The sequence below is a fragment of the Candoia aspera genome, chromosome 2 (genome assembly GCF_035149785.1).
Source record: "Candoia aspera isolate rCanAsp1 chromosome 2, rCanAsp1.hap2, whole genome shotgun sequence".
NCBI classification, from domain to species: domain Eukaryota; kingdom Metazoa; phylum Chordata; class Lepidosauria; order Squamata; family Boidae; genus Candoia; species Candoia aspera.
The window spans coordinates 231,234,074-231,258,635 of record NC_086154.1 but is presented as its reverse complement, the minus strand read 5'-3'; the positions used below and the strand labels follow the sequence as shown (position 1 = coordinate 231,258,635).

Here is a 24,562-nt window from a genome sequence, read left to right as displayed (position 1 = left end):
AATTGAAATCCATTGCCTTCAATAGGGCAAATGTTTGGGTCAGGAGTTACTGCTGACTTTCAGCTGTTAGCTCAGGATATGGACATGGACTGGAAAGAAAGAGGCTTAATTTAAAGAGGGACTATCAAATAAAATATGAGATTAACTCATTTGCTAGAGCAGCCCAGAGATCCTTTAGGTCTGCTTGGATATCAGTGGGATACTAAAAGAGCTGAGGCAGAATACTAACAAGAAAGGAAAAAAAACTAGTCCCATCCTTCAGTTTTGTGAATCAATCTCATTACTGGAGCTTAGATTCCTGTAAAACATTACTATCCAATGAGATACGGAGTTGGCTTGCTTAAAATAATTTATTAATGAGAACTTATAGAAGGGCTTTTCTGCCATTCCTCCCTCTTACAGCTGCTACCCTTTTAAAAAAGAACAGCTTCTTCCTCTTGTGGATTCTGTAAGCATTAGGAACTTTTAAGTACTTTTATACCTGTGCTGGAAAAGGTCTGATACGCTTTTTTGCTTCCTCCTGCACCAGTTTAGCTTTTCCTGTTTCTTTCTTAGATTTGTATTCTGTTGGTCTTATATTCTAAATTATGTGACTAATTAATAATAATAAAAAAAGTAATTACTTCCTTTCATCCAGTGTCAGGAAGAAGATGGCCAGAAAGTGGGAAGATTTCACTAGATTCACTTCAGCTGAAAAAATAAAATTTCTTTTCCCTCCTGAATAGGAAGGCAGGAAGAAGGGCTCTGAATGGAGATTATCTCATTGCTTTCCCTGAAGAAGGAATGGAAATGGAATGAGGACTAAAATGCCCTCTAGCTACCCACAAGCTGAAGGGATAGGAGAGGAAAGCAGCACCTGATATCTCAAACTCAGAGGGGAAAGGGAAAGAGAAGATAGGAAGGGAGGTAGTGTAAGGGCTGACGCTGGAAGAAGATGTGATGACTCCCTTTGTCAAGGATGGGAAGGGTCACATTTCTGTTGATTTGAAAAGGCTTAGAAATGACGCCCAGAACAGACATATACATAGGGCTTGATTTGCTCTGCATTAAGCAGATATTCTGGGTTTATAATGGCAGAGTAATTTTTTTTCAAATAAGTCAGCAATGTGGTGTGGCTGAAAAAACAGGTAATTACTTTTTTTTTTTTTTGCTGCTTCACCAGAAGCATCATTTTCAGAACCCAGGAAGTTAAAGCTTTACTGACCCATCTGTGAGTTAGACCCCACTTCCCCTATTGTAACCAGTTCTGGCTCTGCACTTTCAATCAACCTGGAATGAATTCAGAGCAGGCCATCTAGGGTGATCTACAGTTCTGTGAAGAAAGCTAGAATGAGCTTGGCATCTTTAACTTAAGAAGAGGGTGGAATATGATAACTCTCTTCAAATACCTGAAAGGGTGCTAAACAGAAGAAAATGAGGGCTTGTTCTTTATTGTTCCAGAGTAGAAGATGTGGAATAATTAAGTTATAAGGAGGTATATTCCAATTGCATGTTAGAAAAACTTTCCTAGTGCTAAGAGTGGTTTGACAGAATTCAGTAGTTACTGAGAAGGGTGTTCAAGAAGAGAGTAGTGTTCAAAAAGAGATTAGAAAACCATCTGGGTTGCATTAATTTGGATTTCCCACACTGAGCAAGGGTTTGGACTCAGTGGACTAATTAATTTACCAACTCTGTGATCCCATGAGGTATTAGCAGGATAATAACTAGTACAGTCTTGTTTTTGCTTTAAAGTAGGGTTTTGCAAACTGTGAGATGTGCTTCCCTTGGAGAGGTGCAGACAGAGTCCAGGGGAGGTGTGAAGAACCTTTTAGTGACGTTGTTACAATAAATCCCAAAGTTTCATTGTATTTTTTGCATTATTCATTTGTGTTCCTTTTGGTGTTTGGATTTTTAGGGGAGGTGTGTACATTAAGATTACACTAAAGAAAGGCGTGATGGCAAAAATTTTAGGAACCTCTGCTTTAAAGTGCTTGAAAGTATTCTCTGCCCTTCAGAATTTCTGTGCTCTTCATTGTGTATATGTGTGTGTATGTATGTGGAGAGAACGAAAGACAGAGCATGCACAGGTGCACGGCGTATAGTGATTATGGGTAGGTGCTGGACTAGCAGCAGGGAGTCCCAGGTTCTAGTCATCCCTTAGGCCCAGCTGGGTGACTTTGGGACTGTCACTCTTTCAACCCTCCAGCTGCTTAAACACTATTCCGCACTGGTTCTCAATGTCTGTCTGTCTGCCTATCTATCTGAAGGTTCATTATAATGTGTATGTGTGTGTGTGTGTGTGTGTGTGTGTGTGTGTACACACAACATGTTATAACGAACCTTCAGAAATACTAATCCTAAGAAGGTACCTAATTTTATGCATTGCTGCATAATTGATTGATTAATAATGTTTATCTCCTGTTTGGGTTCTTTCTTCAAGCACAAAAGTTGTGAGCCGTTTCCACACTCCTTTTATTGTAGAAAATTACAGAAAGCTAAATCAGCTACGTGAGCAGCTGGTCCTTGACTGCAGTTCTGAATGGCTATGTTTTTTAGAGTAAGTTTACAAATTCTATTTTTGTTATGGTAATAAGTAGATTTCAGAATAGAAAAAGGTAATGATAACTGATACATCAAAAGTAGTTTAGCAGCTGAAAATATTCCTTGTATTTTTAATAGGAATATATTTCTATTAATATTAGGGTTCAATTCAAGGTGTTGGTTATCACCTTTAAAGCCCTACATGGCATGGGTCCAGGTTACCTAAGGGACTGCCTCACCCCCATCACATCGACCCATCCCACCCGGTCAGGCAGAGAGGGCATGTTGTGGACCCTGTCCATGAGAGATTGTCGATTGGCAGGGTCCAGGAAGAGGGCCTTCTCTGCCATAGCTCCTGCCCTCTGGAATAAGCTACCCTCAGAGATAAGGCAAGCCCCCACCCTCCCAGCCTTCTGAAAGGGGCTCAAGATGTGGCTGTGCCACCTTGCTTGGGGTGGAAGGGGGCAAAGTTTGTTGTTGGGGGTGGCTGGCACTTTGACACGGCCCCGGCAAATTTTAACAAGACTGATTTGACCATCTTGAGTTTTAGATTTCGTATTTTATACTTTATATTTTAGAGTTTTTACTATATTTGTATATTTATATTTTATAACGTATTTTAATTGATATTTAATTTCTACTGTTTTAATTCGTTTGTAAACTGCCCAGAGTCGTTTTTGAGATGGGCGGTGGAAAAATACAATCAATCAATCAATTTAAAATTCACAGACTTAGTATTTTAGAGGAGTTTTGATCTTTTTGAGGACTTAGATTACTGATAAGCAACATGGTCATTGGCACTTATATGCCCCAAAATATATCCCTTAGTGCCTGCTAGGATCAGCTTTTAGAAGTATTTCCTTCACTTTGTAACATACACAGGAAGGTGGCATTCTGCAAAACAGAGAACCAGTCTCTTGCATCATATTTATTTGCAGCATACTTTTGGCCCCCACGGGCCACTGGATAGCAGAAAGCATTAATATGAGCTAGTTCACCTTCTGATACGTGGGAATTTTCTGTCTTGTGATGCTCATCAAGGCAGCTGTTTTGTGATAGGCAAATCTATTGGCATGGCAGTAATTTTGTGAGTATGTCTACAACATACTCTCATAATTTCAAATGTGCCCCCAGTTCAAAATGTTTGCCCACAGATGGCTTAATTTATGTATTTTGATGACTCTATAGAGAAAATCAGAAGTATGGCTGATCTGTTTGTCTGAATAAGCAGCAGTACATAAATAGTTGCACCCAAGCATTCTAAAAATATCGTAAGCTAAACATTACACAAGGGTTGCCAAATTTGTGCTGCAAAAACTTACTATAAGTCTGGATGAAAGTGTAAAACTTTGGTGCCGTCTTATCATTGTCTGGATTTTTTTCAGCCCAGATCAGCTACCCCTAATTATACAGCACAATAAATCTTGAGAGCTTTTTAAAAAAATTATGGTCAAATATAACAAACCAATATAATTTAAAAAATACAACTATTAATACAATCAGAAAAAAATATAAATATGTTTATATACACATTACTATAAAATTCTTGAGAACTGAAAATTCTATACTGACAGTTTTATTACTATTTTCATAATATGCTGTAGTTATGGACTATCCATCTCTTCCTCCTGATCACATTGTTGTACCCAGGCAGCTTTTGTAACAAAAGACAAACCCTGCCAAAAGTGCTATGTTCCCCTTTCAGAATTTCCTATCTCCCTTGTATCCTCCCTCAGTCTTTCATCATAAACTATCAAACCAATACAATCATAATATCTTTTCCACATGTATGTGTAAATAAACCTAGACTTAAACTATGTATTCAAAACGGACAAGGTATGTAATAATGTAGCATTGCTGGCTAGTTATAGTTAATTTGAATCAATATTTCATTCGCTTTTTTTTCCTTCCCAATGTACTTCTCTCTAGTCATTTTAATGAACATTATCACGCACTCTATCAAGCTGTGGGTCATCTAGCAACTGTGGACTGTGTTTTTTCCATGGCTGAGGTTGCCAAACAAGGAGATTATTGCAGGTAATCATTTTTTAAGTAGTACTGGAATATTTAGGGTGCCATTGTGAATTTACAGAAGTGCTGACCAATTCTTGCATGCTATCTTTGAAGACCTAGAGACTCTCCACCTGATCAGATTGTTTCTAGGTGGAATTGTTGGAGCTGCATTTATTATCAGTGGGGCTGGCTTTTTTCAAGTTGGGTAAGGCAAACATATGATCTGGGGCCTTTATTCCACATTCAATCTATAAACATATCTGTTTTTCAGACCTGTCATAAAAGATGAAAGATCAGAAATAATGATAAAAAATGGGAAACATCCTGTGATAAATGTGTTACTGGGAGAGCAAGAGCAATATGTTCCAAATGATACATTCTTGTCAGTAAGTAAGCTTTTAAGAACTGGAATAATCAGAAGATCATAACATTATTTTTAGTTTGGAAAGCTGTTACATATATGGTGACTACATCTCCCAACAGCAGTCCTTACAAAAGATTCAGAATATGCCATTAAGGTGCCTAGATTTTTAGATAATTACACTTAAATTGAATAGATTTAGAGAGAAACAGAAAAATTACATAATCTCACATTTACTTCTTTGCTGGCTCTTTCTTTTCCTGCATGCTCTAAAAACCTATTCTGGAGACTTGAGGTCTCTCCAGAGAAGATTTTGAGACGTGGGATGGCAGGGAGGAGAAAAAATCACTTAGCCTACTCATGGATCTTTATCACATAGATTATTTTAACAATATTTATGCTTCCATTGCAGACATTTTGGGTAATCACATGGAAGTTACAGATAAAAGAAAGTGCTGCAAAGCATCTTTTCACAGTCTTCCATCTATGTTTAGATTCTGAATGCCCAAAGAATATGTATGTACAGTACATAAACCCAGGCAAAGGATAGCAATTCATATAAACAAATTCTCTGAAGTTGCTGCTCCCTGTTTGGAGAAATGCTCTTTTACATGCAACACTCCAGATTTTTAATATAAAAGTAAAGATCCTTTTATTCCAGGATGACATAGGCTTTTTTTTTTAACGGCTCTAACAATGTCATATAGCTATTACAGTCGGTGTTACAATTTCATTTGAATTTTAGATAGTTTTGTGAAGCGGTGATGATAAATGAAAAAGAAATGTTAGCCAGACACTGAAATTAGAAGCTTTCATGTAGTAATTTGGAATCTGTTTAGATGACTTGTATATGATCACCAAATGTCTGAAACTTTTACGTGAACCTTGTCTTAAAATACTCTAATTATAGTATTCCTTTTTCCAGGAAGACAGTCAAAGAGTAATGATAATTACTGGACCTAACATGGGTGGAAAGAGCTCTTATATAAAACAAGTTGCATTGATTACTATCATGGCACAGATTGGTTCTTACGTACCAGCTGAAGAAGTCAGAGTTGGTATTGTGAATGGTATATTCACCAGGTGAGACAACAAAGATATATGTAAGGGTAAAATGACAAACACATTTCTTAGTAGCTTTTATTTTTCAGTTTCAATGTTACGAGGTTTTTTAGGATTATCACAAAACATTCACATTAACTGTTTAAGACTATAGCAAGTAATCCCTTCTCCTGTACTTCCATATGCCCATTGTGGGTACTTTTGTGAACAGGCTAATTCAAATGTAGAAGCCAATTAAACAATGCTGCTGTTTTATGAAGAAAATCAGCCCCAGTTGCATAGCATGTAATAGAATTTAAAAAATTATAGCAGCAGTAGCTATTATAACTTTAATAAAGAGGAAACAAATGCAAAAAAACATGTTTGATATATTCAGATACAGGTAGTCCTCAGTTAACAACCTCTCATTCGGTGACCATTCAGAGTTACAATGGTGCTGAATGAGTGGCCCTTATGACTGGTCCTCGAAGTTCCAGCGTTCCCAGCACCTCTGCAGTCACGTGATTGCGATCCAGCTTGCACTTAGAGTGGTTGCAGCGTCCTGCAGTCATGTGATCACTATTTACAACCTCCCTGCTGGCTTCCCATAAGAAAAGTCAATGGGGAAGCCAGCAGGGAAGGTTGTAATACACTCCTGTAAGTTGCTTGCACTCCCGTGGCTTTTTCTCCCGAGGAGCCCAGCTACGGAGTATGAGATCTTGGGTATCTTGTATCCGTAGCAACCCCCCACCTGTGGTGGTCCACCTGTGCACCCTTCCCAATCCGGCAGCAGCCCCCCCCCCTGCTGTGCTCACGCTGTGCTGCAGCAGTCACTCGCCACTGGCCTGCTTGCAAGCCACTTGGGATTTGCAACTTCCTGCCAGCTTCCCCATTGACTTTGCTTGTGGGAAGCTGGCAAGAAGTTGGGAGGAGGTCCTCGCTTAACGACTCATGTTCCTTGCTTAACAACAGCAACAGGGACTGCCAGGACTGCAGGTAAGTGATGCAATCATGTGACATCATACTTTATGACTGCATCTTTTAGTGATGGAAATTCCAATCCCAATTACCGTCATTACGTGAGGACTACCTGTACCACATGTGAGTTTGGTTTCAAGTTGTTTATTAAATTTAGCAAGATTTAGATCTTTTGTGTCTTAAAATGCTTTATTTGTATGAATGTATTTTGTTAGCTTTGAAATATTTAAATCTTTAATTTCCAGTCAGGTTAAATTTGTACTAATGAGTCTTTCATCAACACTTGAGAAAGAATCATTATATTGGATCAATTTACTAAGTTTACAACATGTAGTGAAAGTGATGAAAAATTATTGGCAATAATTTTAGTGGGAGGTTATAGTAGCTTTAATGTTGATCAACTGTATTGATGAACAACAATCGCTGTCATGGTGCCTGTCCTATGGAATAGCCTCCCTTTTGAGATCTGGAAGGCCCAACCCAGCTGGATGCATGGATGGATGGATGCACACTTTATGTTATGAGTTTGTTATGCAGTGCCTTAGTTATTGCATTATGATTTAATTGTATCTTTCATTTTGTTTACAGGGTTTCATTATTTTTTCCCCCTGTGGACTGGTTGTTAAGCACTCAGAGTTATTTATTTAAGATGAATGGCCATATAAATTTCCTAATTAAACAAACAAACAACAGTTAAAGAGATATTAAAGACAAATCCTAGTGGAGGAAGTATACACTTTTGGGGGTGGGGGTGGAGGTAGGGAAGGAGTTTTAGAATAGGTGTAATTTCCTTCAGATTGTACCCAAAGTACCTAAAACAGAACTATTAGTATTGTCATTCTATCATCTTTACAGAACTTTATGTGTTCCTTGAACTGCAGAAGGGCTTCGAAGCTGAAATCTTGTTATAATGCTGGGAAAAAAAATTTGACCTGCCATCTAAAGTCATAACTCAAGCTTTGTCCTTTATGTTGAGAACTTTGGATTGATTTTTTTCTATGATCCATTTGTTTTCTTAGCTATCCATGGTATTCTCAAGAGTATTCTCCGACCCCAAAATTCAAGATTATCAATATTCTTTCTATCCTATTTCTTCAGAACCCAACTTTTGATTCCATAAAGGGTCATAGGGAAAACCATTGCCTGCTTGATTCTGATCATATACACATATCATAGCATCTGAATATCTTTTCTGAGGTCTTTATTGCTACCCTACCAAATGCTAGTCTGTAGCATATTTTTTGACTGGTGGTTCCTTTAGTTGATCCTAAAAGGCATAAGCTATCCACCACTTCAGTGTCTTCATTGTTATTTCTAAGGCTTGTTGCTGTTCCTGTTGTCATTAGTTTGGTCTTTCTACATTTAATCTTAGTCACTTTTTTTTTCACTGCGCTCCTTGACTTTCATTACTAGAGCTTGTGGGTCATTTGCATTTTCAGCTATCAGACTAATGTCATCAGCATAGCACAGGTTATTGAAATTTCATCCTCCAGTTTTAAAACCACATGCATTTTCTTCCAATTCAGCTTTCTTCAATATATATTCAGCAAATAGGTTGAATAAGTACGGGAAGAGTATACACCCTTGTTTCACTCCTTTGCCAACCTGGAGCCAGTGTGTTTCAACATCCTCTGTCCAGACTGTGGCTTCCTGTCCTGTGTATATGTTTCTCATTAAGACCTGGTTCTGTAATTATGCCTGGGGCAGGAGGGAGAGTAGCCATTCCTGGGGATGGTTAGTTTCTTAGAAGGACCCTGCTCTGCCTGCAAATCATAAAGAACTTCCAGCCATCAAGGTTTTTGTTATATTTATTTTATTGTGTATTACAGTGTTTTACAGTTTTATATTTTTATTTATGTTTTATTGTAAACTGCCCAGAGTCCCTTTTGGGAGATAGGCGGTGATAAATTTGATTAATAAATAAATAAATAATGAGATATTCTGGGATTCCCATTTCCCTAAGCACATTCCACAGCTTCACATGATCAATATATCAAAGGCCTTTTTACAGTCAATGAAGCACATACTGTCTTCCTACCCTAACTTTATATTCTAGTATTAGAGGTTCTTGTAAGTACAGTACCTTCTAAAGTACCTTGGATGTTGACATCTCTGTTGTACATAATTTCAAGATACTTCTTCCATTTTTGATCTTCTTTGAGTCTTTGCCCATTTGTTTTTGGATACAGAATGGGTGCCACAGACAACGTATTTAAAGGTCGCAGTACATTTATGGAAGAACTAACAGATACAGCAGCAATTATTCAAAAAGCAACTTCACGTTCACTAGTAATTTTGGATGAACTGGGAAGAGGAACTAGTACACATGATGGAATTGCAATTGCTTATGCTACTCTAGAACATTTCATTAGGAATGTAAGTATACTATTTGACTAAGTATAATTATTAATAAATTACAATTAATCATCAAATAAGTAAAGAAAAAGTGGGAAAAAAACCCAGAAAAGTATCTGTAGGTATTATATATAGCAAGCCTTCAATTTTTTACTGAAAAGAGCTATTTGAATTTTTAGTCAACTTAATCTCAAAGTTTTTGATAGTTTGCATATAAGACATCACACATAAAATTAATTAATTAAAACAATAATAGTGCACATTTACAAATCACGCTTTACAAACTTTCCTTACTATAGCCTTATCTTTACAACGTTCTTGAAATATTCTAAGATTCTTATTTTGGCTATTTTTCACTAACAATGGGAAAAGATTTTCAGATGTTGAGATACTCAAAACAGTACCTTATGTACATGTAATGCAATTTAAGTATGATATCACCAAAATTATATTTATAGACTTAATTATAACACAAAAGTGTTCAATCTAACATTGTCAGCCTGAAAAATCTACCTGCAATGGATGAAAATGAATGGCTGGTATAAATGGGGCATGCTTCTTTAGGACTTAGATGTCAGTTAATGCCAGAAGTTCTATTAAAAGTGAACGGTGCAAGTATACATACTTCTCATATCTGAAACTAGAGGGATGAAGAAATTTGTCCTCCGTATTACCTGGGATTAACATGCACAATGAAGGATCAATTTGGGCCCCATCTTACCATATAAAATCCTAAGTATTAATGAATATTAAAGAGCTCTTTATTTATTTATTATTCAAATTTTGTTACCGCCCATCTCCCCCAAGAGGGACTCTGGGCGGTTTACAATAAAATTTAAACCACAACAATAACTTTATGCTGTAGAACCAGACTAAAACAAATCATGTGTCATGAGTGCCGTTGAGCTAAAGTCATCAGCGCAATGGCACACATGACAATGACAAGGAAATAGGTGAAGGGGTACAAGATAAGTAGCCATCAACCCACAACGACTAACGGCTAACAAACAATAGCTAAACGGATCACGGAGCCACCCAAGCCATCAGCGGCAATACAACGGGGATCGCCCAGCTGAAAGCAATCAGCAGAGGAATGGGAAACCTGATGATGGGCGATCCCGGAAACCCTCACCCACCGGCAGGGCAACGTATTGGACAAAGGGGGGTGACGTGACCGTGAGCGAGGGGGCGCTGACCGGCGCGGGGTATTTAAACCCCACACCGGCGCGCTCCTGTCACTCTCAGCTTTTTTCTACCAACGCTGTACCTGCCCTGCAAATAAACCAGAGCCTGATCCGCGAACCAGTGTCTGAGTATTATTCAGAGGTAGGCAGCGCATGACAAAAGCTGAGAGTCATAAACTCAGCCTCGCCGAGCCCCACCGGACGACAACGAGCCACGGGAGGAGTAGACGGCGAGAAGACCAGCAAGATGAGGCCGGAGCGGCGCGGGCAAGGAGGGCGAGCCGCGTGGCAAGAGACAGAGGAGGACCGACCAAGGCCAGAGGCACCGCGGACTCCCGGAGCCATGGACGCCCACCCCACCCCACCCGACCCGAGCCTCAGCTCCAACCCCAAGGGGAGATGGCGACGGAGGCAACAGCACGACTTCCGAAACCAGCGGAGGACCCCGCGCCCCACATCACACCCCAGCAACGGGCGTGGAGCGACAGCCCCACGGCGGTCAACACGGAGGAGGACGACGGAGACACCCATCAGACGGCGGAGGAAGCGGACCCGCGGCAGAGGGACGATGAACCCCGCCGGCAACCCACCCCCGAGGACGCGCCAACGGAACCGGCCCCAGCGGCGGCGCGGGCTGTGGACGAGGAGGCACGAGCTGAACTCGCGGCCATGCGGGCTCAACTGACGGAACTCCGGACCATGCTCCAGGCGCTTATGCCCCCCGCGCCACCCAACGACGTCCCCGCACAAGCCCACACCCCGAGCGAAGCACCGAACCCACACGGGCCAGCGGAGGGTCAGCAGACGGCACAGGCGGCCGACACCACACCCCGGGAAGCGAGAGGCGGGGCCGCACAAAACGCCCGGGCCCCAAAGGACTTCCCCATCTTCTTCGATGGGACCTCCACAAAACTCTCGTTTTTCGTGACCAACGCTAGGGAGTTCATGGGGAGGCACGGACACTCCTATGACTCCGAGGCCGACAAGATCGCCGCCGTGGCGATCAAACTCCAAGACAGGGCGGCGGACTGGTACGTCCAACTGTACGAGTCCAGCTCCCCCGCCCTCGCCACCTTCCCTGCTTTCATCAATGAGATGAAAAACTACTTCGAAGACCCCCTAGCCAAAGTAAGGGCGAAAAGCGCACTCCAAAGACTTAAACAGGGCACACGGACGGTCCCTGACTACGCCCTGGAGTTCAAAGCCCTCGCGGGGAAGGTCAGCGACTGGTCCGAGACCACCCTGCTGGAAATGTTCAAAAGGGGGCTCAACCGCGACGTCCTCCAATGGGCCCTCTACCGCGACGACCCAGAAACGTTACACGGGTGGATCCACCTCGCGGGGAAAGCCGAACATGCGCACCGCACCTTCCTCATGACAACCACGGAAGACACAAACTATGCCGGGAAAAAGGTACCCGCACCACACGGGGGGATGGCCGGCCCCATATACCCAAAAAAGAAGTTCAACCGGGAGCCCTGCGGGAGGTGTGGCAAATTAGGGCACAAGACGGCGGATTGCTTCGCCAACCGACCGCCGACCAGCGCGCCCAAACCCACTCCGAAAATTAGCCCCAAACCACCCAACCCGGGGCCGCCCCCTCACCGCCGAATGACCGTGGCCACAGCGACACCAGAAGAGGGCTGGGACGCTTACTGGGGGGAAGAGGACAATACAGACCCCGACCAGCCGGCGGGAAATGCTCCCCGCTTGCCCTGAGACGCGTGGCGAGGCAGGCGGTGGGACAGCAACGCGGACCACCTCAACGAAACGACGAAAGCCCCGTAATATTGGCAGCAATTCAACTCTCTGCCGGCAACGGAGCCACCACGGCCGCGGCACTAGTGGACTCGGGGTGCTCAAAAAACCTCATCCACCCCGACCTAGTCGCCAAACTCGACCTCCGCTGCTTCCCCCTCCCCACGCCGCTGGCATTCCACCAGCTGGACGGCTCTACAGCGGGAGGGAAACCAGCCACGCTACAAACCGAGCCGGTCACCCTGCAAATGGGCACTCACACCGAGCGCACATCGTTCGTAGTCACGCACATCGGACGGCCCATTGCAGTCCTGGGGATGCCATGGCTCGCGACAAACAACCCGCGGATCAACTGGGAGACCCGCACCTTCACATTCGGCGACGGCGAGTATCGAGCACCAGTTCCAGCGGGCAGAAGCAACCCCACGGTAGGACGAGCGGAGGCGACCACACAAGACAACGCCGCTACCACAGCAGACCTACCAGAACAATACGCCGACTTCTCCGAGGTCTTCGGAGAGGCAGAAGCTGACCAACTACCCCCCCACCGCAAGACGGATTGCCGGATCAACCTACTGCCCGACGTCCCCTTACCTAGACCAAAGATCTATTCGATGACCCCGAAGGAGATGGCAACCCTCCGGGAGTTCATCGATAAAAACCTAGACAGGGGATTCATAGAGCCAGCATGCTCACCGGTCGGAGCCCCCGTCTTATTCCGGGAGAAGAAAGACGGGACCCTACGGCTCTGCACCGACTACCGGGGCCTAAACGCGGCTTCCCTGTCCAACAAATACCCCTTACCCCTGGTGAAGGACATGCTCGCCCACCTGTCCACGGGCAAAGTCTTTTCCAAATTGGACCTTCGCGAGGCGTACTATCGCATCCGAATCAGGGAGGGGGACGAATGGAAGACGGCGTTTAACTGCCCCCTAGGCGCTTTCCAGTACAAGGTACTGCCCTTCGGACTCGCGGGGGCCCCTGGGGTGTTCATGCAGCTCATCAATGAGGTACTGCATGAACATCTGTTCAAAGGGGTCCTGGTCTACATCGACGACGTCCTTATTTACACAAAAACGCACGAGGAACGTGTAACCCTAGTCAGGCAAGTCCTCGACAAGCTCAGAAGGGCGCAGCTCTATGCAAAGCCTACAAAGTGCGAGTTTCACAAAGAGCGCCTAGACTATCTGGGGTACCGAATCTCCAGGGACGGCATCGAAATGGACCCCGCAAAAGTCGAAGCGGTGCTAAACTGGGAGCGGCCCCACAACAGACGGCAACTACAGAGCTTCCTCGGATTCGCGAATTTCTACAGGTCATTCGCCCGGGGGTTCGCTGAGATAGCCCTCCCCTTAACGGACCTCCTCAAAACCAAAGGGGTGGGGGACACCCGACGCGCCAAGAACCCAGGCACAGTGCTGAATTGGACTCCCGCGTGCCAGACCGCATTCGACAAGCTGAAAGCGCTGTTCACTACGGAGCCAATCCTCGCGCACCCGGACCCAGAACGGCCGTTCGTGGTCCAAGCCGACGCCTCAGACTTCTCCCTGGGAGCCATCCTGCTACAGAAAGACCCCACGGGACTCCTGAAACCATGCGCCTACCTGTCAAGGAAGTTCTCCGAGACAGAGAGGCGATGGCACGTCTGGGAGAAAGAAGCCTTCGCGGTGAAATCGGCACTAGAGACATGGCGACACCTACTCGAGGGAGCCACCCAACCATTCGAGGTCTGGACTGACCACCGGAACCTCGAGGCCCTACGAACGCCTAGACGCCTTAGCCCAAAACAGGTCCGATGGGCCCAATTCTTCAGCCGCTTTGATTTCCAGCTGAAGTTCATGCCGGGCAAGAAGAACTTCCTGGCCGACGCCCTCTCCCGACTGCCCCAAGACGAAGAGCCCGCCCCAGACACCATTGGGACGGTCCTATCCGCCTCGCAACTGGGGATGGCCGTGACCACCCGAAGCGGCGCACGGAGGCAGCTCGACTCTACGACGCAGCCGACGGCGGGACAACCGGCGACGGAAAGAAGCCAACCGCAACTACCAGGGGGAATGCGCACGGACCTCGCCGCCGCCCTCAAAACCGACCCCTGGTTCCTGGCAAACCCCGACAAGGTAACGATGGCACAAGACCTGGCATGGGGGGAAGGCAGAATCTACGTCCCGGACTCGCAACGCCAGGCGATCTTGCATAGGTCACACGACGCCAAGCAAGCGGGACACTTTGGGTTCCTCAAGACCCTACACCTAACACGGCGTCAATTCTGGTGGCCCGCGCTCAGGCGAGACGTAAAAACCTACGTGGCGTCCTGCCCAACGTGCGCTAGGGCCAAACGGGCACCAGGCAAACCCGCGGGGCTATTGCAACGGGTGGCAGAACCCTCCCGCCCATGGGAGGAAATCTCTATGGATTTTATAGTGGACCTCCCACCCAGCCAGAAGAAAACGGCCATTTGGGTGGTGAAGGACTACTTCTCAAAGCAGGCCCACTTCATCCCCTGCACGTCGGTCCCATCCTCACAACAGCTAGCCAAACTCTTCCTCATCCACGTGTACAGGCTACACGGATGTCCCGCACGTGTGGTGACCGACAGGGGCACACAGTTCACCTCCAAATTCTGGCGGGCCTTCCTGAAGCTGACGGGGACCCAACAGGCCCTATCTACGGCTTGGCACCCTCAGACGGACGGAGCCACTGAGGTTCTTAATGCCACCTTAGAGCAATTTATACGATCATATACTAACTACCACCAAGACGACTGGGCTGAACTGCTCCCGTTCGCCGAAGTCGCATACAACAACGCTGTCCACACGAGCACGGGGAAAACTCCGTTCGAAGTAGTCTCGGGGCGCGACTTCGTCCCCATACCGAAGCTACCTCAACCCCCGGAACCCCAGGTGGACGCTAGCGACTGGGGACGGAAGATCGCGGAAGCATGGCCAGTAATCACGGCGGCGCTGAAGGATGCACAGGCTGCCTACAAAGAGCAGGCCGACAAGCACCGGCGCCAACAACCGACGTTCCAGGCGGGGGATATGGCCTATCTATCCACCAAGTTCCTAAAGTCAACCCAACCCTCGAAAAAACTGGGGCCTAAGTACATCGGGCCGTTCCGAGTCACGCAAATAGTGAACCCGGTAGCAATACGCTTGGACCTGCCACACAACCTCCGGAGACTCCACCCGGTGTTCCACACCAGCCTCCTGAAACCGGCAACCACCTCCCGATGGCACCCAAGCACGTCACAGCCCGCACCGGTGATGATCGACGGGCAACACCACTTCGAGATAAGGGACATTCTCGACTCCCGCAAGCAACGAGGAACTCTACACTATCTGGTCAGGTGGAAACACTTCCCCCACCCGGAATGGGTGGCGGCGCACAACGTTAACGCGCCTGACCTGACCAGAGTATTTCACCGGGCATACCCCGACAAACCGCAACCAAGGTCAGCAAAACCAAACCCCCCCCCCCGCAGGCCCCCCCCCGCCTCCCGTGCCCCAAGGGAAAGGGCCCCCCCAAGCCCGCGACTTGGGTGGACCTTCCCCCCCCGGGACTCACTCCCCCCGCCCCGGGCCCACGGGGTGGTGACAAACGTTCGCCAGCACCCTCCCCCGGCCACGGGGGAGTGGCAAGCAAGCCAACAGGGCAACCTGGGGGCAACGCCCAGGAGACACAACAAAGGCGACGCACTTTAAATAAGAAAAAGAAGGGCCCTACCTGGAGCTGAGAAGCACCCGACCAGCCACGCCTCTCTCCTCGCCGAACTGAGCCAAACAAACAGGGTGTGGCTGGAGCATGCGCACGCCAGGTCAGGACCCGAGCATGCGTACCATGGACACACCCTGGGAAGGCACGTGGTAGAGGGAGGAGCAAAGGGAGGGGCGACAACTACTCCGGCGGGAACTTTGAAAAAAAAAAAAAAAAATGTGGCGTTTTGACAGCTCCACGGGGAAAACCCAGAAAACCGGGGGAGAACACTATTCGAAAAGGGGGCAGTATGTCATGAGTGCCGTTGAGCTAAAGTCATCAGCGCAATGGCACACATGACAATGACAAGGAAATAGGTGAAGGGGTACAAGATAAGTAGCCATCAACCCACAACGACTAACGGCTAACAAACAATAGCTAAACGGATCACGGAGCCACCCAAGCCATCAGCGGCAATACAACGGGGATCGCCCAGCTGAAAGCAATCAGCAGAGGAATGGGAAACCTGATGATGGGCGATCCCGGAAACCCTCACCCACCGGCAGGGCAACGTATTGGACAAAGGGGGGTGACGTGACCGTGAGCGAGGGGGCGCTGACCGGCGCGGGGTATTTAAACCCCGCACCGGCGCGCTCCTGTCACTCTCAGCTTTTTTCTACCAACGCTGTACCTGCCCTGCAAATAAACCAGAGCCTGATCCGCGAACCAGTGTCTGAGTATTATTCAGAGGTAGGCAGCGCATGACATCATGTTTAATTAAAGGCAAATGATAGTTAAGTTATCAGCTTGCTAATAGTTGATGATGTACTTTCAAATCTTAAATATATATTTTTCCCCTTTAGGTGGGTTCATTGACACTATTTGTTACCCATTATCCTCCACTATGTGAGTTGGAAAAAGCCTATCCAACCCAAGTTGGGAACTACCATATGTCTTTTTTAGTGAATGAAGACTATAGTAAACCAGAAGATGGTATGATACCAAACTTATCAGACTTATAGCTTCTTTTTAATAATTCCTTAAAACTATGTGGTTGTCTATGTCTTAGCTTCAGTCATCTTAGTAGAAACAATTAATATGATTAAAGCTAAAGTTAAAGTTCCGTATTCAGGACAGAATTAGTTATTGAGAACTGGGTGTCTGCAGTGGGTAATAAAGATATTCAAAACTGAACATTCAGAAAAATCCCAGAATTCTGTTTCTTCCTTGAATGATGTTTTGGCTGGGACAGATAGTCCAGCTATATTCCAGAAGTGAATCCTCCATTCGAGGAGGGGTCCATAATATTCCGGCTTGTTTTGTTCTGAACCCTATATACAGAATCCCATGAGCCACTTCCAGTTTTGAGAATTAAGTTCCATAAAACTGCCGGACAGTGTCTAGAACAATTAGATCAGCAAAGTCCAGAGAAGAAATGGAATGTTCTGGAGTTCTTCAGAAGTTCCATTTTCAGAACTTTAGGATTTGCACTACTTAGAAGTAATTTCTAAAACTTACTGAAACAGTTCAGTGTAAAGTGATAATAAAATGCTTTTTGTTTTTAGATTTTGAAGAACAAAATCATCTTGACTTTGTCACTTTCCTTTATCAAATAACTAAAGAAGTTGCTGCAAGAAGCTATGGTCTAAATGTTGCTAAACTAGCAGATGTGCCAAAAGAAATTCTTAAAAAGGCAGCTCATAAATCAAAGGAACTAGAGAGATCAGCTAATATGAAAAGGTTAGAAAATAGATTGGCTTGCTTTTTTCTGTAATACATTGTTCATAGGTTTCAAGGAGAAATGCAACTCGGAATTGCGCATGTACGTATGTCTATGCATCTGTCTGTGAGAGGAGTTGTATGTATGTGCTAAATAAAGGGAATTAATTTTAGTAGTAGATAATAGTATATGTTCTGTTAATATAATTTTGTATGTCCTAGCCCTTTCTGAAATGTGGTTTCTGGCAGGTGTGTATGTGTGTATACATATATGTGTACACACACACAAAGCCATACATGTACAGAAGTGTGTAACTTGTAGACATTTACTGAGGATTTCTAGGATTGGTTTCAAGTGAGGTTGGCAGCTCTCCAAGTTAAAAGCTGTGTATTGTGCAGATTTTTGCCTGTTTTCAATCTATTCTTTCATTGGGAAAATGCCATCAGTACAAGGTTGCCTTCCTCTCAGATAAAAATTATATGTAGTGATATATGGATTCCCACTTTAATACCTTCAGCCTGAATTTATTATTTATGCATTTACAAGCATTTCTCTGTCCAGCTCCCATGATTCCCAGTAATATAAATGCCAAAGGTTAAAGTCTTTTCTTTTTAATTTTATTTACAATACCATGAAGAAAATATAAAAGCAAAATACATATAACCTTATTTAAACACATATCTAGGAACTGGGTAGGGAGAGTGGAAGGCAAAAGGAAGAGGGGCCGACCAAGGGCAAGATGGATGGATGATATTCTAGAGGGGACGGACTCGTCCCTGGGGGAGCTGGGGATGTTGACGACCGACAGGAAGCTCTGGCGTGGGCTGGTCCATGAAGTCACGAAGAGTCAGAAGCAACTAAACGAATAAACAACAAAGGAACTGGGTAGTAAATACATTATGCCTTTGTTGCACATAAAAAGTTTAAACCAAGTAGGATAAAAATAGTCTTCTGCATTATCATAACATTGATTTTTGGGGGGGAGTCAACTTTTCCATTAGAGTGGTTTTCCAATGTATTTGCCATCATTTGGAAATATTTATAGTTTAATGTTTTAATTCCTGTAGTATCTCTTTTAATCCCTTTGCCAAGCTCTCCCAACCTTCAAGATGTATTTTCCACCTTAATGATAAAAGAGTAACAGTCTAGAAATATACAGAGACTAAGATATTTCTACATTAGAGATAGATATTTTACAGAAAAGAATGAATAGAAAACATGCAGCTTGACCAGAAAATGATCTGAACAAGCAAGGGACTGATGACTGTGTCGCCTCATCTTCAGATCACATGTAATTTGCTCCAAGGTGAACAATAGGCCTAGGATGTGACCACTCTTGAGTTGGAGTTGAAATAATCTGAAACAGTCCCATGGTGGTCATGAAGTTCTGAGGAACTTTGGATCCAACCTAAGAACATGGAGATTAAAGTACCCCAGCACTGAAAACTTAGACTGGTCAGGAGAGTAAACAGAATATCAGCAACAGCCCTAACTTGTCCCTACAACCCAATTTCATATAGGCTTCAGATACATAGTGTTTAATATTTCTGGGTTATTTATTTATTTATTTTAAAAATTTATATCAACCATCTTAAAACAACTCCAGGTGGCTTACAGCAAATAAAACAATATAAAACTGACAGCAATAAAACTAAAAACAGAAAAACCTTGTGCCACAACCACACTTCACTGATGCAACCCACATTCTCATCCCACCCTGACCTCACTCTATCCAAACACCTGGGAGAAGAGCCAGGTCTTAAGGGCTCTCTGGAAGGATAGAAGGGTGGGTCTGTCGGATCTCAGGCACACTTCCAAGAACCACACAATGGCAATGTTTAAGGGAAAGGACCTGGAGCATCCCTACCGTATTGGTTCTAGTGGGATGGGGAGATATATTAATATCTCAAAACGGTGGAATGTATGTATCTATTTCTAATTCAGTGCCACCTTTCCCTGCTTACTCCACAGAAGTAATTAACAATACATTATTTTTTAAGACTTTCTAGCATTGTTTTTTGCAATATTAAAATATTAGAACAGGAGGGAACTGCCTCTCTAAAGATAATTTACAAAAAAGCATATAATTTGTTCCCTGTTCTAAGATCTGAAATACATTATTTGTTTTTAATATGATTTTCTCTAATAAAGCTTAATGGCTTAAACGTTTGCAGTGAATGCCTTTAGAATTTTGAGTCATGTTATTGTTTGATAAAAAGTTTTTGAAATCTTATTTTATATCTGTCTTCTAAGTTTGAAAGAAAAATAATTTATTATAGTTTATTATAGAAATAAACTTTACAATTCAGTCTCTTACAGTCTTTTAAAATAAAATACATTCTATTATAATAATAAAGAACTATAATGCTAGTACTTTATTTTCTCTAATGACAGTATCACAATTCAAAGGTATTGTTATAAGCTTCTACTATTCTATTAATCCTAGTATCTTCTTGAGAGAATTTGGGAAAGAATAAAGTACATACAAAAAGCAAAAATTTGAATGATAGAACTCAACCTTCACAAACTGTTGTCATCTAGTCTTTTTCTGATATGCAGGTCAGTGTGTGTAATCAGCTGTCACGTGCAGGGGAGACTAGACTGTGCACATTCACTTTTAATAACAATACTTTTCTCCAGAAAAAAACCACAACGCTTAACTACTTTTTATTGATTATTCCAGTAGAAAAGTTAACTAAAAATAACAATATACAATAAATTTACAATATCGGCAATAAAACAATATGATAATCAATATAAGACATTTCCTAATACTAGTACAACCATAATATACAGGTAGTCCTTGGTTAATGACAGTAATTGGGACTGGAATGCAGTTGTAGCACACGATGTCACATGACCACATCACTTAGCGATGGCAATCCTGGCAGTTCCCATTGCCATTGTTAAATCCACCAGTCATTAGGTGAGGACCCACCCTGGTCCAAGCCATTCCCAGCTGGGTCCCTCCCAGGCCCAAGCCTTGGTGAAGGACTGCCTCCGCTTGAACTCCCCCCACCTGCCTATCTCTGCACTTGTGGCCGCCTGCCTACCTGCTGCCACCAACTGCCCCCGCTGCCAGGCCCTACCCACTGCACCAGGCACCACTGTTATACTGGCCGGGGCCTTCTTATGCTTTAGGGCAGCTGGGGCTTCTCTAGTGTGCTGGCCAGGGCCTCCCTCTGTTTGCACACTGGCTAGAAGGATCCGGGGCTGTCATGAGTAAGGACAGGGGCCTTCTTTTGCACTCCAGTTGTTTTTCACAAAAGAAAGCCCAGAGCAGGGCGCGAACAGAGGCCCTGGCTGGCGCATGAACAGGGGCCCTGGCCAGTGTGCAAGAGAAGCCCTGGTTGCACCGGTGTGAAAGAAGGCAGCAGGAAAGAAGGCCCTGGCTGGTACAGTAGTGGCATGCGGTGTGGTGGGTGCGGCAGCAGGCAGGGCCAGGTGGCAGAGGCAGCTGGCAGCATGGTTAGACAGATGGCCAAAAGGTGGTAATAAATGTGGATGGGCCTGAGTAGGCCTGAATTTTGTTCACATGACCACAGGGGCACTGGAACAGCTGGAACTTCAAGGACCACTTGTAAGTCCCTTTGTGCAGTGCCATTGTTAACTTTGAACAGTTGTTGAACAAATGGATGTTAAGCAAGGACTACCCGCAAATTATAGTGAATAATAAGAAAGAAAGTTGTTCTGGCTTCATAAAGGCCTGCAAAAATAAGAGTTTTAAGGGCCTTTTTAAACTTCAGGAGATCTGAAGATGCACAGTATCAGAGGGGGAGTTGATTCCAGAGAGTAAGAGCTAAATGGGGAAAAGTGTTAAAATATAAGGTGGCAATTTTAACATGAAGGAAAATTAATTGACCTTGATTGCACAATGAAGCTGAGCACATGACTTTTTAATTTAACTTTTAACTTTTAAAGTTAAGGTAAGACTATTTCAGTGAATCTTCCGCAGAGATTTGGGGGAGTTTTGTTTCTGTTTTCCTTATCACCCTTCTGATATGAAGCATGCTGTGTTTATCTTACATTACCAAATAGGAAATTACTGTGTTTATTATTTATTGTATATAAATATTTTCTGCATATGAAATAACAGTGGATGTTATTTACATGTTAACATGTAATTGTTGATGGCTTAATAACTTTTAATACTGAATTGTTTGTGTTTTTTAGAAAAATGTTGACGTGTTTTGCTAAACTATGGAACACTGATGACATTGGAGAACTTCGAAGATGGAAAAGTGTGTCTGAAATAGATAATGATTCCAGCCAATTTAAAAATTCCAGAGAGCCTGCCAACTGAAAATGGAAATAGCATAAATTCTCACAAAAAGAAATAGATGTCCATAAAGTGAAATTTTAGATCACTTATGGATATAATGATAGATTTTTAATAACAAGGCCTGTTTTACATAATCATTTTGGTGTTTAATTTCTGTAAACTAACTTTAAGAATGAGTTATGTAGAACGGAATATGTAAGCTAAAATGGTATAGCTATTGGGAGCATCAAGTATCCCCCTCCCCAAGTTAAAAGCCACTTACAGGGCCTTTCCTCTTACTCTATTTTCATAATGAAAATTATGTAATTTTCATCCAGATTGGCATTTGCAGAGTGGAAAGAAATGTACAGGTAACCAAAAGGTACTTCCGTGTTCTTTCTCCTCAGGATAATAGCTTGGTGGGGGAGTTTGTTTAGGAAAGTATGTGGAATATGAAGCTCCTTTTCCCCAGTACCATGGTGGAATTAGTTTGGGAGATACCCAGAGCTGTTTTTACTTTTAAAGCAAGTGACAGATTTCCTGTCACCTTGTCAGGCTCTTATAATCAGAAATCATTGCAAAATACATGTTTTACACTATGTTATCTTGGTGCAGTCAAGGCCAAACATTAAAGCAAAAATGGTACATGCTGTGTTATTTAATTTCAGTGATGTTTTATACTAAACTCTGATTCTTAATTTTTCAAATTGCTTCCTAAAATCTGGTGACTTTATGCACTGAAAATAAAAAAATTGTTACATTCTTCTACATTATGTCTCCAAACATCAGATTTCCCCCCTAAAACTATTCCTTAGTATATATCTGAAAAGTATTTTCCTACTTGGTTAATTATGATTGTTGATGGAAATATGAAAATTATATAACCATAAATTATATTGAAATAAATTTCTATTTATACATGACTGTAAAAGATGTGTTCATTTCTAAAACAACTAAAACAGCAGAAGAATAAATTATTTATTTGGGTTTTATAGATGCAAAAGAGCTTCTTATTATAGGATAGTACAGAATAGTATTTTTATACTTTATATTGCTATCTTTTTTTTAAAGTGAATTGGTCTTTGTCATTCCTGCAGAATAATCTGTAGATTAGAGTTAGCGATCTGCAGTCAGTGGCAGTTACAGTTCAGCAAGAAATGTGGGTGGGTATGGGTAGGAAGGCTATATGTATGAGTATGCTTGAAAGCATATGCAGTGGCATGGTTTGTGAACCTCCAAAAGGCACTAGGTACAGCCCTCTGAGATGAAAAGGTAAACTGGAAAGCTCTGATACCCAAAGTTTTCTTTATGGTCTTGCCCATAATTTGGTGGGTAAAGAGTATAGCTTTAATGTTGCAGTTATTAATGAACATGAATTTGCAAGCTCAAACAAACAAGTGAATTTGAATATGTCAGGCTCAGAACAGATACCATTTATGAGATGTCAAGTATTCTCAGACTGCTTTTTTGCAATATAGAATATCTGTTAAATACATACAGTGACAATAGATAAATAGTGACTAATATTTATTTAAAAGCTCTTGAGGTGATGCTAAATTTTCTGCTGACTGAAGGAACTTTCTCCAAAAAGCCTCTTTCTCCAGTTCCTTGTTATAAGGGAGTTCAGACATGCTGGCTGGCTGTACACATGTAGCTGACCTTGTGATGCCATTGCTAATGTCTTGTTTGGGAAAAGCAAGCAGCAGCAAACTTTGGGAGGTTGCCAAAAAACAAAAAAATTGCCCCAGATGGCTACAGCAGTTTACATGCTTCCTCTGTTGATTAAATCTGGGGGAGTTGTTGCCATGCAACCGCAAATATATGCAAATGGCTGTCCAATTTTTAATGAAGTGCTTACAATGCTGGATAAGAATGTGGGGATCTAGGTTTCAAGCTATACTCAATTATGGGGACTTGAGGACTTTGGTTAATCAAAAAAATGCAAAATATTCTCTCATTTTACAGTATTTATACAAACATACATGCATTTAAAATTATTAATACTATCCACTTCCTGAAACACAAGATGGTTTGCAACAGAAAACACAAAAACAAAACCAATTCCTAAACTAACTAAATTAAGACAACTCTTCCATCATCAATGCCCAAATACTCTGAGGAGAAAAAAAGTATTCAGTACCTTCTTAAAGGAGAGAGACATTTTCTATCTACAAGGCAAGGTTTTTCTGAACGTGTGGCAGCCATTGATGGGCTCTCAAAGCCCCCCCACATTTCATGTAGGGTTCTGAACACATCCCTCAGAACACATGGAGCAGGCTAAACCTTACCAAGAAAGATGAACCTGCAAGTGTCTGGAAGATGAGCCATGTAAGCCTTTGAAAGTCATCGCCAGCACTTTGAATTGGATATAGAAGTAATCTGGTAATCAAGAGCTGCTGTAGTATCAGGGTAACATTGCTAAATTTGCCACCCCTGTTTAGCAGACAGGCTGCTGCATTTCCAGCCAGTTGAAGCTTCCATCATCAAAGACAGTCTCAGGTAGAGCAGCAGTTCCCAACCTTTTTGGCACCAGGGACCGGTTTCCTGGAAGACAGTTTTTCCACACACGGGTGGAGAGGGGGGGATGGTTTCAGGATGATTCAAGCACTTCCTCTTTTTCCCGACCTTTTATTCTTTTTTCTTTGCACTGTTTGGGGATAGTAGCCAATGGGCTTGCT

At 43.3% G+C, this 24,562-nt stretch overlaps 1 protein-coding gene across 1 annotated transcript in view; it reads left to right on the top strand.

The window, feature by feature from the left end:
• MSH3 (mutS homolog 3) overlaps nucleotides 1-22,830 on the top strand; it is a 61,376-nt gene extending 38,546 nt beyond the window's left edge. The window contains exons 17-24 of the mRNA XM_063295480.1: nucleotides 2,420-2,536; nucleotides 4,450-4,557; nucleotides 4,805-4,919; nucleotides 5,820-5,977; nucleotides 9,103-9,289; nucleotides 16,767-16,896; nucleotides 17,469-17,643; nucleotides 21,797-22,830. Coding sequence (XP_063151550.1) covers nucleotides 2,420-2,536; nucleotides 4,450-4,557; nucleotides 4,805-4,919; nucleotides 5,820-5,977; nucleotides 9,103-9,289; nucleotides 16,767-16,896; nucleotides 17,469-17,643; nucleotides 21,797-21,926 — 1,120 coding nt within the window. The 3' untranslated portion in view covers nucleotides 21,927-22,830. The remainder of the gene's footprint in view (nucleotides 1-2,419; nucleotides 2,537-4,449; nucleotides 4,558-4,804; nucleotides 4,920-5,819; nucleotides 5,978-9,102; nucleotides 9,290-16,766; nucleotides 16,897-17,468; nucleotides 17,644-21,796) is intronic.
• Nucleotides 22,831-24,562: the final 1,732 nt, after the last annotated feature.